Genomic DNA, 10827 nt, shown 5'->3' on the forward strand with positions numbered 1-10827 from the left:
TGTAGTCGTAGAGGAAGGTTACCCAGCCGCTCAGCCCGGGCTCTGCTCACCAAGGCGCCTCTCTAGCAATGTCAACAGAGATACGACCCAGGAAACTTTGGTGAAAAGCTGCAGGTAGTGAATGGTATAATGCACAGCTGTTGTCCTCAGACAGCATGGGGCCAAAGCTATCGACACAGGCTATTGTTCTCCCCTTCTATTTAAAAGAGCGATGACTTGCATGAACGTTGGCTTTGGAGTACATGTTTGGCAACTCCAGCAGATAAACAGAAATCATTTCCATGGAATACCATAAGGTTCTGAAAGAAATACATTTAAGTTATTTTCGCATTATTATTAAATCCAGGAGTGAATATTTTGGATATGGTATGATCCATTTTCCTAGGAACCAGCCAAGAACAACACTAGGTTTTGCTTGGAAACCGACAGCAGTGTGGGGGAAGGGCTGCCACGCTGCCTTCCCTGCCTCACTGTGCCCTTGGGGACATGAACAAGAGCCCTGCACACCTCCCCTGATGTCCCCAACCCTTCCCTCCTCCATCAGCATGCCTCAAAACACAGCTCCCATCAGCTCTTCCCTCGCCTGTCACACGGGCGAGCACCAATCCCTCCTGCCAATGCTGGTGTGACTCTGCTCTCCTCCGGGCCAGGGACTCTTCCATTGGCCCAAGGAAGCCCCAAAGCTGAATGCTGACCAATACATTGGGAAGGCAAATGCCAGGCAGGAGTATTTCAGCAGCCTACAGACAGGACTCGGGGCCAAAGAACTGGGAGGACAGCGAGATCTGAATGGCTCCTGTCACTGAAACTGGCCAGCAGACACAAGCGGGATTGGGTAGGTACAGAAGTCCTGAGCACGGACCATCTCCTCCAGGTCTTCAGCAGTTCCACCCTAAAAGCAGAGCCCAAACCCCTTCCCACACACCAGGATACCAGTCTTTTACTCCCTCTTATCTTCTCTACCTGCTGCCCACTCCACAAACGCTCCTGTGCTATGTTAGTATGCAAGTCGCAGGGCTGGCTTAAGCTGCTGTGGTCACCTAAATCAGTAGGCTCTCCTCACCCCGCAGCATGCAGGAAAGCAAGTTAGTCACCCTGCACAAGTCACTGGAAAATCCTGGACCACCTAGAGAACATTTCCTAAATCCCTCCTTGTGAATTGCCCCACAAGTAGGACAGAGCTAAAGCCACAGGAGAGCCCTGTGCCCCCCATCTCACTGGGTGCAGGCAGCCCGTGCCTGGCAGGAGCCGTGCTGTGGCCACACTGGGGAAGCTGTTCCCTCCTGCCTGGCTGTCAGGCAGCTTTTTTCTCTGGCAGCACAGGCCAGGGCTCCAGCTTCTAATGCATCCACACGTGACTCTGCTGTGGGTTTCACCCAGCCATTAAGATTCAGTTTGCTCTACTTTCTACTGCAATATCTGCAGAAATAAAAATCACAACTGAGATCTGGAGACCAGACACAGGGCCGGGAACAAGGTGAACTACATTAGACTCCATTTAACTTATGGCTCATATAGCCCATGGGAACCGCAGGCTGCATGCCTGCTTGGCACCCACGGGGCCAGCTACATTCCCTCCCAGAAGACATCAGGGTCTCTCGAGCCCACCTACCCTTACTGTCAAACAAAAATGTCTGCAATGAGCTGCCAGTTCTCCCCCCCTTTCCCCTCAGGGTGGGGGAACAGGCACACCTGGGTTAGTCCAAGCATCCTACCACCCACCCTTGTTCACTTTTGGCTGCATTGGCACATCCCGCCACTCCTGCTGTGGCCAGACACTCACCACTCCATCAGCATTCCCACTTATGTCCTTCCTCTCTCACCTTCTGCACATCCTCCTGCCCCAGGCCTCGCTGAACCCATCTCTACCTGGATCCTTTTATGTTGGCCTGGGATCCACAGCTGTGACACACATTCCCCAGCACCCCTGTCATCCAGCTTAGTTGTGCCTGAATTCGCCTAGGGCCAAGCCCAGGCCCATGAGTGTTGCATCTAAGTCAAAGGACAAGTAAGGATTCGGGGCAGGTCAGACCTTGGCTGCTGGACCTCAGTCCCCTGCAGCCATCGCAGTGTTTGCCAACATCACATCTGAAGGTGATGCTGGGGATTATTCAACAAAGCAAGATCTGAGGTCTCTCAACAGAAGACATCAAATGGGGGATCGCAGAAGACAGGGACTCACCGGCCCTCACTCCAACTTTTGGGACTGAGAATAGTTAAACATGAGAAAGCTACACCACAGGTTTCCTTCTACATCTTCCACAAAGAGCAGTCCCATTAGACAGGGGCTGTCAGAGACAGAGTGTCCTGGAACTGTGGCACAGCCCTCTCCTTGCCAACCAGCCCAAAGGATGGTCCTGTCCTCCTCCACCCCTGTTCTCTGCTGTGGGACGGACTTGGAAGGGATTAAGCATCGTGCACGGAAAAAGAAAAGCAAACTGCAATGAAAATGAAAAAAAAGAGAAAAAAGAGCATACAAAAACCATCTCTGAATTAATTTCCGTTTTATTTATAGGCCATCACATGATAGTTGTCTTTTTAAGCCTTTTAATTAATCACTCCACAAGTCACACAGGGAACAGCTACTTTGAACACATATGCCCACCTTCCCTCTTCCTGAAACACGTTCCTGCTTGTGTTGAAGGACTGTCTGCAAGGTAATTAACTATCTGCCATTGTCTAAGCCAGTACTTGCCTCTCCAAATCTTTCAGAAACATCAAGTCCTGAAGCAGTAACGTTCTTTGAGGCTGAAAAGAAAAAAAGAAAAGCCTTTTCTAGAGGCAATGAAGGGCAAAGGAGTTCGAAGGATTCAGAGAGGGAGAAAGAGCCCAGCACCAGGCTGAACGTGGCTTGCTAACTCTTGTTGCAAGGTCCATAGGGTGACCCTCCCAGGTTGGCAGGGTGTTATTTTGCATGATGCAAAACACAGATCTTCACAGAATCACACTTGCTAATCAGAGGATTTTTGTTTCAACTAATTTGAGGGTAACTGTATAGAGACCTGCACCAACTTGTAACAAAACTTTTGCCAAACACTTTGCAAAGACAAATATTCCTCAGTTCCAAAACACCAGAATTACTGTTTCTAGTGGAATCATACAATCACTTGTTTGACCATGTACCATCTGGCTATCCAATCACTGGCACACCTGCAGCGCACGCTGAGCACTGCTGACTTACTAGTGGACTAGATGATCTTCAAGGTCCCTTCCAGCCTAGATGATTCTGTGATTCTGTAACAGTGTTTTAACTCCATTCCCCAGCTGCACATCCACAACTTAAGGTGCTGTGTTTAAGTCCTTCTCCAAACATGGGTTGTCCTGAAAACCAACATGTGGGAATGGGAGATGTGCTGGTTTTGACTGGGGTAGAGTTAATTTTTTCCTTATTAGCTTGTATGGGGCTGTGGTTTGGGTTTGTGCTGACAGCAGTGTTGATAGCACAGGCATGTTTTCGTTACCGCTGGGCAGCGCTGACACAGAGTCAAGGCCTTTTCTGCTCCTCACCCCACCCCACCAGCGAGGAGGCTGGGGGTGCACAAGGAGCTGGGAGGGGGCACAGCGGGGACAGCTGACCCCAACTGACCCCAGGGACATCCCAGGCCATGTGGCATCATGCTCAGCATATAGAGCTGGGGGAAGAAGGGGGAAGGGGGGACGCTGGGAGTGACGGCGTTTGTCTCCCCAAGCCACCGTGGAGCCCTGCTTCCCTGAGGATGGCCGAGCACCTGCCTGCCCATGGCAAGGGGTGAACGGATTCCTTGGTTTGCTTTGCTTGTGTGCGCGGCTTTTGCTTTACCTGTTAAACTGTCTTTATCTCAACCCATGGGTTTTCTCACTTTTACCCTTCTGATTCTCTCCCCCATCCAACCAGGGGGGAGGGAGAGAGAGGCTGTGTAGGGCTCAGTTGCCAGCTGGGGTTAAACCATGACAGGGGAGTAGAGATTTCTGCTGGAAGTTCCACAAAGTTTCACAAAGGGGCTCCAGAGTTCCGGCACTCCCAAAAATACTACCATCTACATGAACTGTAAGGAGGGGGCTTTTTCCTGAAAAAAATAGGAAAAAAAAAGAACCAAAAATTGGTGGATTTCACCTCACACAGCTGATGGGATGGAATCCCTTGGGATCCCTTATGGAGCTGTACAAAGGACCAATTTAGAAATATTTTGAAGCTACTGCACTCCAAAAAAATTCATGAGCTGCTCACACCCGAGTGAGCTGCCGCTTCCTCCAGAGCTCACAGAGCAGCCCAGCATGGGAGCAGCCCAGCATGGGAGCTGCAAACGCTGCTCGGAGCAGGACAGCAGCTCTGAGCCTCCTCCTCGGCACTCTGGGCACCTCGCTGCTCCCACAGCCCACGAAGAGCCCAGCGCAGCCCTGCTGGGAGGACAGATGTGCGAGGGTCTGGGTGGGAGCCTGACCTGAACCCCCACCACAGCTAGTGCACACGAAGGTGATGCTGTCAGAGCTCTCCAAATCAGCCTGGTCACGGGGTGGTGACACAGACCAAGCAAAGCGCCATTCCTTCGTGTCTCACTATGCAAATCACCTCCTAGGAAAACACAGGTTAAGACTGTTCTTCACTATACGCTGCTATTACACTTAAAGCTCATGCTTTACCGTAATCCAAATTAATTTTCTCCCAGGTTCTATCCCACTGTCGCTCCCACTTCTCCCACCTCCTGCAGCCGGTGGCCCCGCTCCAGCCCCTGCCTGCAGGGCCACAGGGGCAGGGGGCTGCAGCAGCAGGACGCAGGGAGGGACTGACACATCCCCACCAGCACATCCTCTTCACCGCTCCCTGAGCCCACTGGGTGCACTCAGGTACACCCCTGCTGCTCACACCGCCGACCACTTCCAACACCTCTTCTGCACCAACCATACATTCCTAGAGTCCCAGGAACCTTCAAACAATATCATCGACAAACAGCACGTTTCCCTCAACAGAGCCCACCAGAAATCCAAGCACCCACTGCAGATCCCTGACATTTCAGAGGGTCAGGGGCTGGCTAAATCACAAGCACTGGTGGGAGTTTGCTGTAGACAAATGAATCAGCAGAACAGACGAGCAGCTCCTGAAGCATCTACTCACAATGTACAAAAAGATGTAATTTCAGGCTTGTGGCAGATGCTGGAGAGTTTGTGGTGCTAAAAAAAAAAAATATTAAAAACATAATAATCTCAACACACCTACATATAATAGATAGCTTTCTAAGACAAGGAAATCCTGCAGTAGCTGGAAGAAAACCAGCTCTCAGCTCTCAACTGCATTTGAGATAAGGAAACAGAACATAGTCCTACACAATGTCTCTAAAAGTTCAGTTTCCCAAAACCAGAAACAATCAGACACAAAAATAACTGAGAGAAAACACCCAAATATAAGCAAATGTGACAACGCTTATTGGGAGATGTTAAAGATGCCTTAGTAGAGCCCTCCTTCCCCTCCTTCCCCCCCCCCCCCCCAAGAGTATTCAAAAAAGGTTTATTTGGTTTAAAATAAGAATTTTTTTAAAGACAAGAGCCAAATTAAAAAATAACTAAAATATGTAACAAATAGAAAATCCACTATAGAATTAGTAGCTGGAAATCAACACATTTTGTAAAGAAAACTAAAAGATACCAAAAAGCCTAATGCCAATAGGTATATCAGGATAAAAGCAACAATCTATCAGTGCAATAGGCTTGATGCTAAAAAGGTACAATGAATTTTTTCTGATACAGAAGATGTAGAAAGTATAAGCATTACTTTTTATCTTTGCACATAAGGATGACATATCTCAGCTATAACAAAATTCTCTGAGAACCAAGTTGGGAAGATACCCAATACCACCTGCTAACCATTTTTCACATCTCTAACTAGAAAACCTGCACATCAGAGGGTATGAAGGAGCTCACTAAATCCCTAACATTGACTTTTTTAAAAAAAATTAACAGAAACATGTCAGAGGCCAGCCAGGAAGTTCCAGAGGTCTTGGAACAATAAATAAAATCCTCACTCAAGCTAACAAAAACTTGGGGTTTTGCCAATATTTTCAGAGGGCAAGCGGCCCAACCTGGGAAGTGCAAGCTGGTTACCCTGCCCGCGGTCCCCGGCAGAGGCAGTATTCAGAGATGGAAACACAATTAGTGCTAGTCAACAGTTTTCTGGTCAGAGGGCTTGTCAAACTAATCTAGTATTTCTTCTAAGAGTACACATTTGGCTGACAAAGGTAACTGTGTTGACATGATACATGCAGACTTGTGTGTGACGCTTGACTTTGGCCGGTGTGACAGTCTAAGAACAAAATCCCCAGCGCTATGCAAACATCAGTGTAGAGTGTATATCCAGAGGATTAAAAGCCAGTTGAGCCTGGTGACCTCAGCAGAGTTGTACCTGCACTGTCTGCCCCCACGGAGGTTTTGGCTCCCCGGAGAGACGATGTTTCCACGAGGGAAAAAGACCCATGAGGCAGCAGAAATTGCTGTCTGCACATGAAGCTCCAGGCAGCACTGGTGGGAGACACGGGTTTTCAGGGAATGCATGTTTTGGCTGTGTGCCTAAGCTTGCAGCAAGTTCAGGAGAGCTAGAGAAGGGTAATTCCAGAGCCTCTGCCCAAAGAGTCATTGAAAAATATTGGCTGTTTTTAGTGCAGATTTTGGCACTTGTAAAGCCAGCAGGACTCACAAATGAAAAGCTGTAGACTCAGCCATGCCAGCACCCTTCAGCTGGTCATGATCCTGCACAGGCCACGTAACACACAGCTCACTCATATCATCTCCTACATGGGTCCTAATCTGTGCTCAGCACTCTGAGCACCTTCCAGCAACACCACAGCACACACCAACACCCACCCGACATACCTTACACCTTCCCAGAGTGTGGGAAAGGAGCAATTTCTCTTGGAAAGTTTTAGGTCTTTTGCTTTTAAAACCCACCAGCGCAGGGGTAGAAGGGTGGCCAGGTTTGTGAAGGCTTTCAGTTGCCAAAAAAAGTTCACCCCTTCTCACCTGCCTCCCATAAAGACATCTCTCCTGTCAGAGGAGCAGAGTTATTCCTCATGCCCTTCACCCTCAACCACTTAAATGTCCTGCACTGTGGACATATGGACCAAAGCTGGGACCCTTGTTTGGTGCTCTCAGACCATACAAGCAGCTCCAAGTGTCCAGGCAGCTGGATGTTGCTGTAGGAAAGCTTAACTCCAGCAGTTCTCCAGCATGACTGACTGAACAACCACGAACTGTGGGCACGAACTGTCCACCACAGAGGAAGCCTGGGGCTTTCAGTGAATCTGGATTTCCTCTGCCCACAGGCATCACTCACCTCCTTCTGCTCATTCAGCACCAGGCAACTGCTGATGTTCTCCAGGCAGCTGACCACGCCAGTGAGGGTACTCCTTGTGTGAGCCCGCTTGACAGCCACACTCGTGCTGTCTGCGCACCGTAGCTGCAGGCAGCGCAGAGGTGCTGAAGTGTGCCAAGTACTGCAGAGAGGGCCAGGGGGATGGACCAAAAACCCCAGCCCCATAAGAGTGATCACCCACCACAGCCACTGATGCAGTGCCAGTTTCACATCCCAGCCCGAATCCAGCTTATGCTCCAGCTGGACGACCTTGCAGCTGAGCTCTCACTATCTTCCCTGTGAGCTTGCTCCAGAAACAGAGGGCTTGGCGCTTCCAGGATTTGGCTAGAGCTGACACATCCATAACGGGTGTCCTTTTCATTTAGTGGACTGGCTTAGGGTAGGTTTGAACATGAGCAGAGAAATGCTTTGTCCAGAGGACTTCAACCTGGCGGTTGCACTCCAGCTGAGCCCCTCTCGTTCATGGTGTTGCTCACGTGTCAGGAGGAACATGAACTGAGCTGACCCCTGACTTCTCTCTCATTCTACATCCAGAGAGGCAGACAGCGCACTCACTCTCCAACGTGGACAGGTGCAGGATATTGTCTGCACATCCTAAATACACATGATCTTTTCAGCAAAACAAGATACAACAGTTAGATGCCAGTTAGACGTTTTACCTTACTGAACTTCAGACCATCACCATCAGTCTGACCACCTCGCTTTCCTGCTGCTGAACCCCTCCAGTGCCTTGGCAAAGGCATTCCCAGTTTAGGCTGTTGACTGAAGGGGGAATGATGCTCAGGTCAACAAAGCAGGACGGCTCTCTTGACACCCACCACCCTTTCGAAGCACATAACACTAAATTCCCCACTAGTCACACTTCAGTTCTGTGTGCAACGAGAGCCACCTTCCCTCAAATCAGGGAGGCCAGCAAAGATTCCACTTGTGTTGGCTTTACCCGTACATCCCAATAGCTTGTACGTAGAGCAGACAACAGGCTACTGACAAGGATTAAGGTTTGGAAAATATCTCCATGGTCGCTTTAAGGGAAAGTTGTTCTTTTCCACTTCCACAGGGACTCTACCTTAATTCACAGCACAGGCAGTCTTAAGAAGTGAAATGCATTCAAGTGATTAACAAGTAGAAAGGTGATAAAAGCAGTTAAATAGTTCCAGATCTGCTTGCTGCCCAACCAGCCAGATAACAGAAACTACTTTTGTGGAGAGAAGGGAAGGGTGTCTCTACTTTTCTTTCCCAGAACCACTGATCACAAGCTCACAGCGCTCACATTTCAAAACAAAGCTGAAGAGAATGGAAAATCCCTTTCCCAACTCTATTAAAGTTCTCATAAACCCAGTACAGCATGTCTGTGTATTGTGGATACTATGGGCCACGTTTTGTGTGCCAGTTAGAGAGCAGCTCACTGGTGGAGGTCACTGCATCCAGCGCCTGCCCCGGCCAGTAGCCATTTGTGTGCTATTGTTAATAAACCAAATGTTAAGGGCACGGGAGGGAAATTGTCCCGCCAGTCTTATCCATCAGCAACTTTTACCAAACTTTGTTGAGTTACTCCATATTTACAAAAGATTGAGAGGGACAGAGAGAGATCAGCATCTCCGAAATACTTACAACTTTGTCTTATACATTATAAACACTGGAGATATTTCATTAAAACCATTTTATAATCTATAAAACTAAAGATCATTTTACGTCTTTCGCTGTAGAAGTGGGCAGTGGTGTAGTCCTTAGCAAAACACACTCTGCAGTATGTTTTAAGCAGCACTACACAGACTACTTTTAACTCTTTACAGAGCAATTCATATCCAGTTTTATTTCTTTGCTAAAATAACTGGACCTTGAAGGCAAAAACATTACACCTCAAAAAATACAGCTTTCTTAGAAATGGTTAATATCAATATCAGCTTGATAATCTTCCTAGATTAATTCATTAGGGAGGTCAATACCTAAGGCTCCAAAGCAGACTTTCAAATTACCCGTGGAAAAATCTGTATTCTGCGTTCAGTTGGTCACCTAAAGCTCAGCAGCTTTGAGGAAAATGTTAAAACACATGCAAGGCTGGGCCGTAAAAGCAAGTGTTCAGCGTTGTCATAGGCTCGTCTTAAAGCCAGGAGCAGTCCTTCCCCCGCACCTGGCTGGCACCCGAGCTTTCCTTAGGCCGCCGGCTCCCCCCGGCCCTTCCCCGCCCGGTCCCGGCGGGAGGGGTGCGGCCGTTACCTGCGTGGCGGCGGGAGTTCGGGCTCCTCCATCTGCGGCTGCCCGGGGCAGAGCCACGTCCCGGGAAGTCAGAGGGCAGCGGGACGGGACGGGACGGGACGGGCGGACAGCGAGTGGGGACCCCCGCGGTAGCTCGGGTCACCGCAGAGAAGAGGCGAGCGGGTGCTCCTCTGCCTCCTGGGCAACTCGCCACCGGCTCCCGTCGCCGAGAAGCCCTTCACCGCTCCGGTGCCGAGGAGGGGCCGCCGTTCCTGCCCGCCGCTGCCGCCCGCCGACCCCCGCGGGCTCCCACCGCGCCGCCAGCGGGGAGCGCTGCCGTGCGGGGCCGGGCAGCCCCGGGCGCAGTGCGGGGCGGTCGGTGCCGCTCCGTTCCGCTCCGCTCCACCCGCCGCCGGCAAGTTGGCAGCCCCCCGCGCCCGCTCCGCGCCCGCCCCGTGCTCACCGGCGTTGCGGAGCTTCTTGTTCCTCAGCACGGAGAGGATGACCAGCGCGTTGCCCAGCACGTCCACCACGATGGTGAAGATGAGCACGGCCGCCAAGGCGGTGGCGGCCCGCGCCGACGGACCCCGCTCCGGCCGGCAGCCCGGGCAGCTCCCGTTGCTCCCCTCCCGCTCCATGCGCGCCTCTCCCCGCCGCCGCCTCCTCCTCCTCCTCCTCCTCCTCCTCCTCCTCCTCTTCCTCCTCCCGCCCCGACGGCAGCCCCCCGGGCCGCCGCCGCGGGGAGGAGCGCGCCCCTCCGCCCGTCCCGGGGGGTGCACACGCCGCCCCCTCCCCCGGCGGTGCCACCGCCCTGCCCGCGGCGGGGCGGGGCGGGGGGGGGTGAGACGGGAGGGGAGGGGGGGGGGGGGGCTGCCCGGTGCTCGGAGCGGGGCACCCGCCGCGCTCTCCGGTCCGATGGCGCCACCGCGCGGCGGCGGCGGGGAACGACGGGGCGGGACGGGGCGGGGAGCGGCGGGGCAGCCCCGGGGACAAGCTCCCGCCCGCCCCCCCCCCCCCCGCGCATCCCCGCCCGCTCCACCGGGCTCTGACCTCGCCTCCCCCCTCGGAGCCGGCCGCAGCGCTGCGCCGAGGGGGCAACCAGTCAGGGAGAAGGATTATTTTTATTTTTTGCCCACGGAGGAGATCAGGGGCAGCGGGCCCGGCTCGAAGCGGTGCCGCGGGCAGGCGGGCAGGCAGGCAGCGAGGCAGCCGTGAGCGCCAGGGCTGCCCGCACCCGTCGCAGCAGCGCAGCTGCCGGGGAGCCTCCGACGGCTCCCGCCCTCGGACAGGGG

General features: G+C 52.3%; 1 protein-coding gene across 1 annotated transcript in view; it reads right to left on the reverse strand.

The window, feature by feature from the left end:
• Positions 1 to 10188, reverse strand: part of GPR50 (G protein-coupled receptor 50) — a 44840-nt gene extending 34652 nt beyond the window's left edge. The window contains exon 1 of the mRNA XM_074882540.1: positions 9999 to 10188. Coding sequence (XP_074738641.1) covers positions 9999 to 10173 — 175 coding nt within the window. The 5' untranslated portion in view covers positions 10174 to 10188. The remainder of the gene's footprint in view (positions 1 to 9998) is intronic.
• Positions 10189 to 10827: the final 639 nt, after the last annotated feature.

The sequence above is a fragment of the Strix uralensis genome, chromosome 13 (genome assembly GCF_047716275.1).
Source record: "Strix uralensis isolate ZFMK-TIS-50842 chromosome 13, bStrUra1, whole genome shotgun sequence".
NCBI classification, from domain to species: Eukaryota; Metazoa; Chordata; class Aves; order Strigiformes; family Strigidae; genus Strix; species Strix uralensis.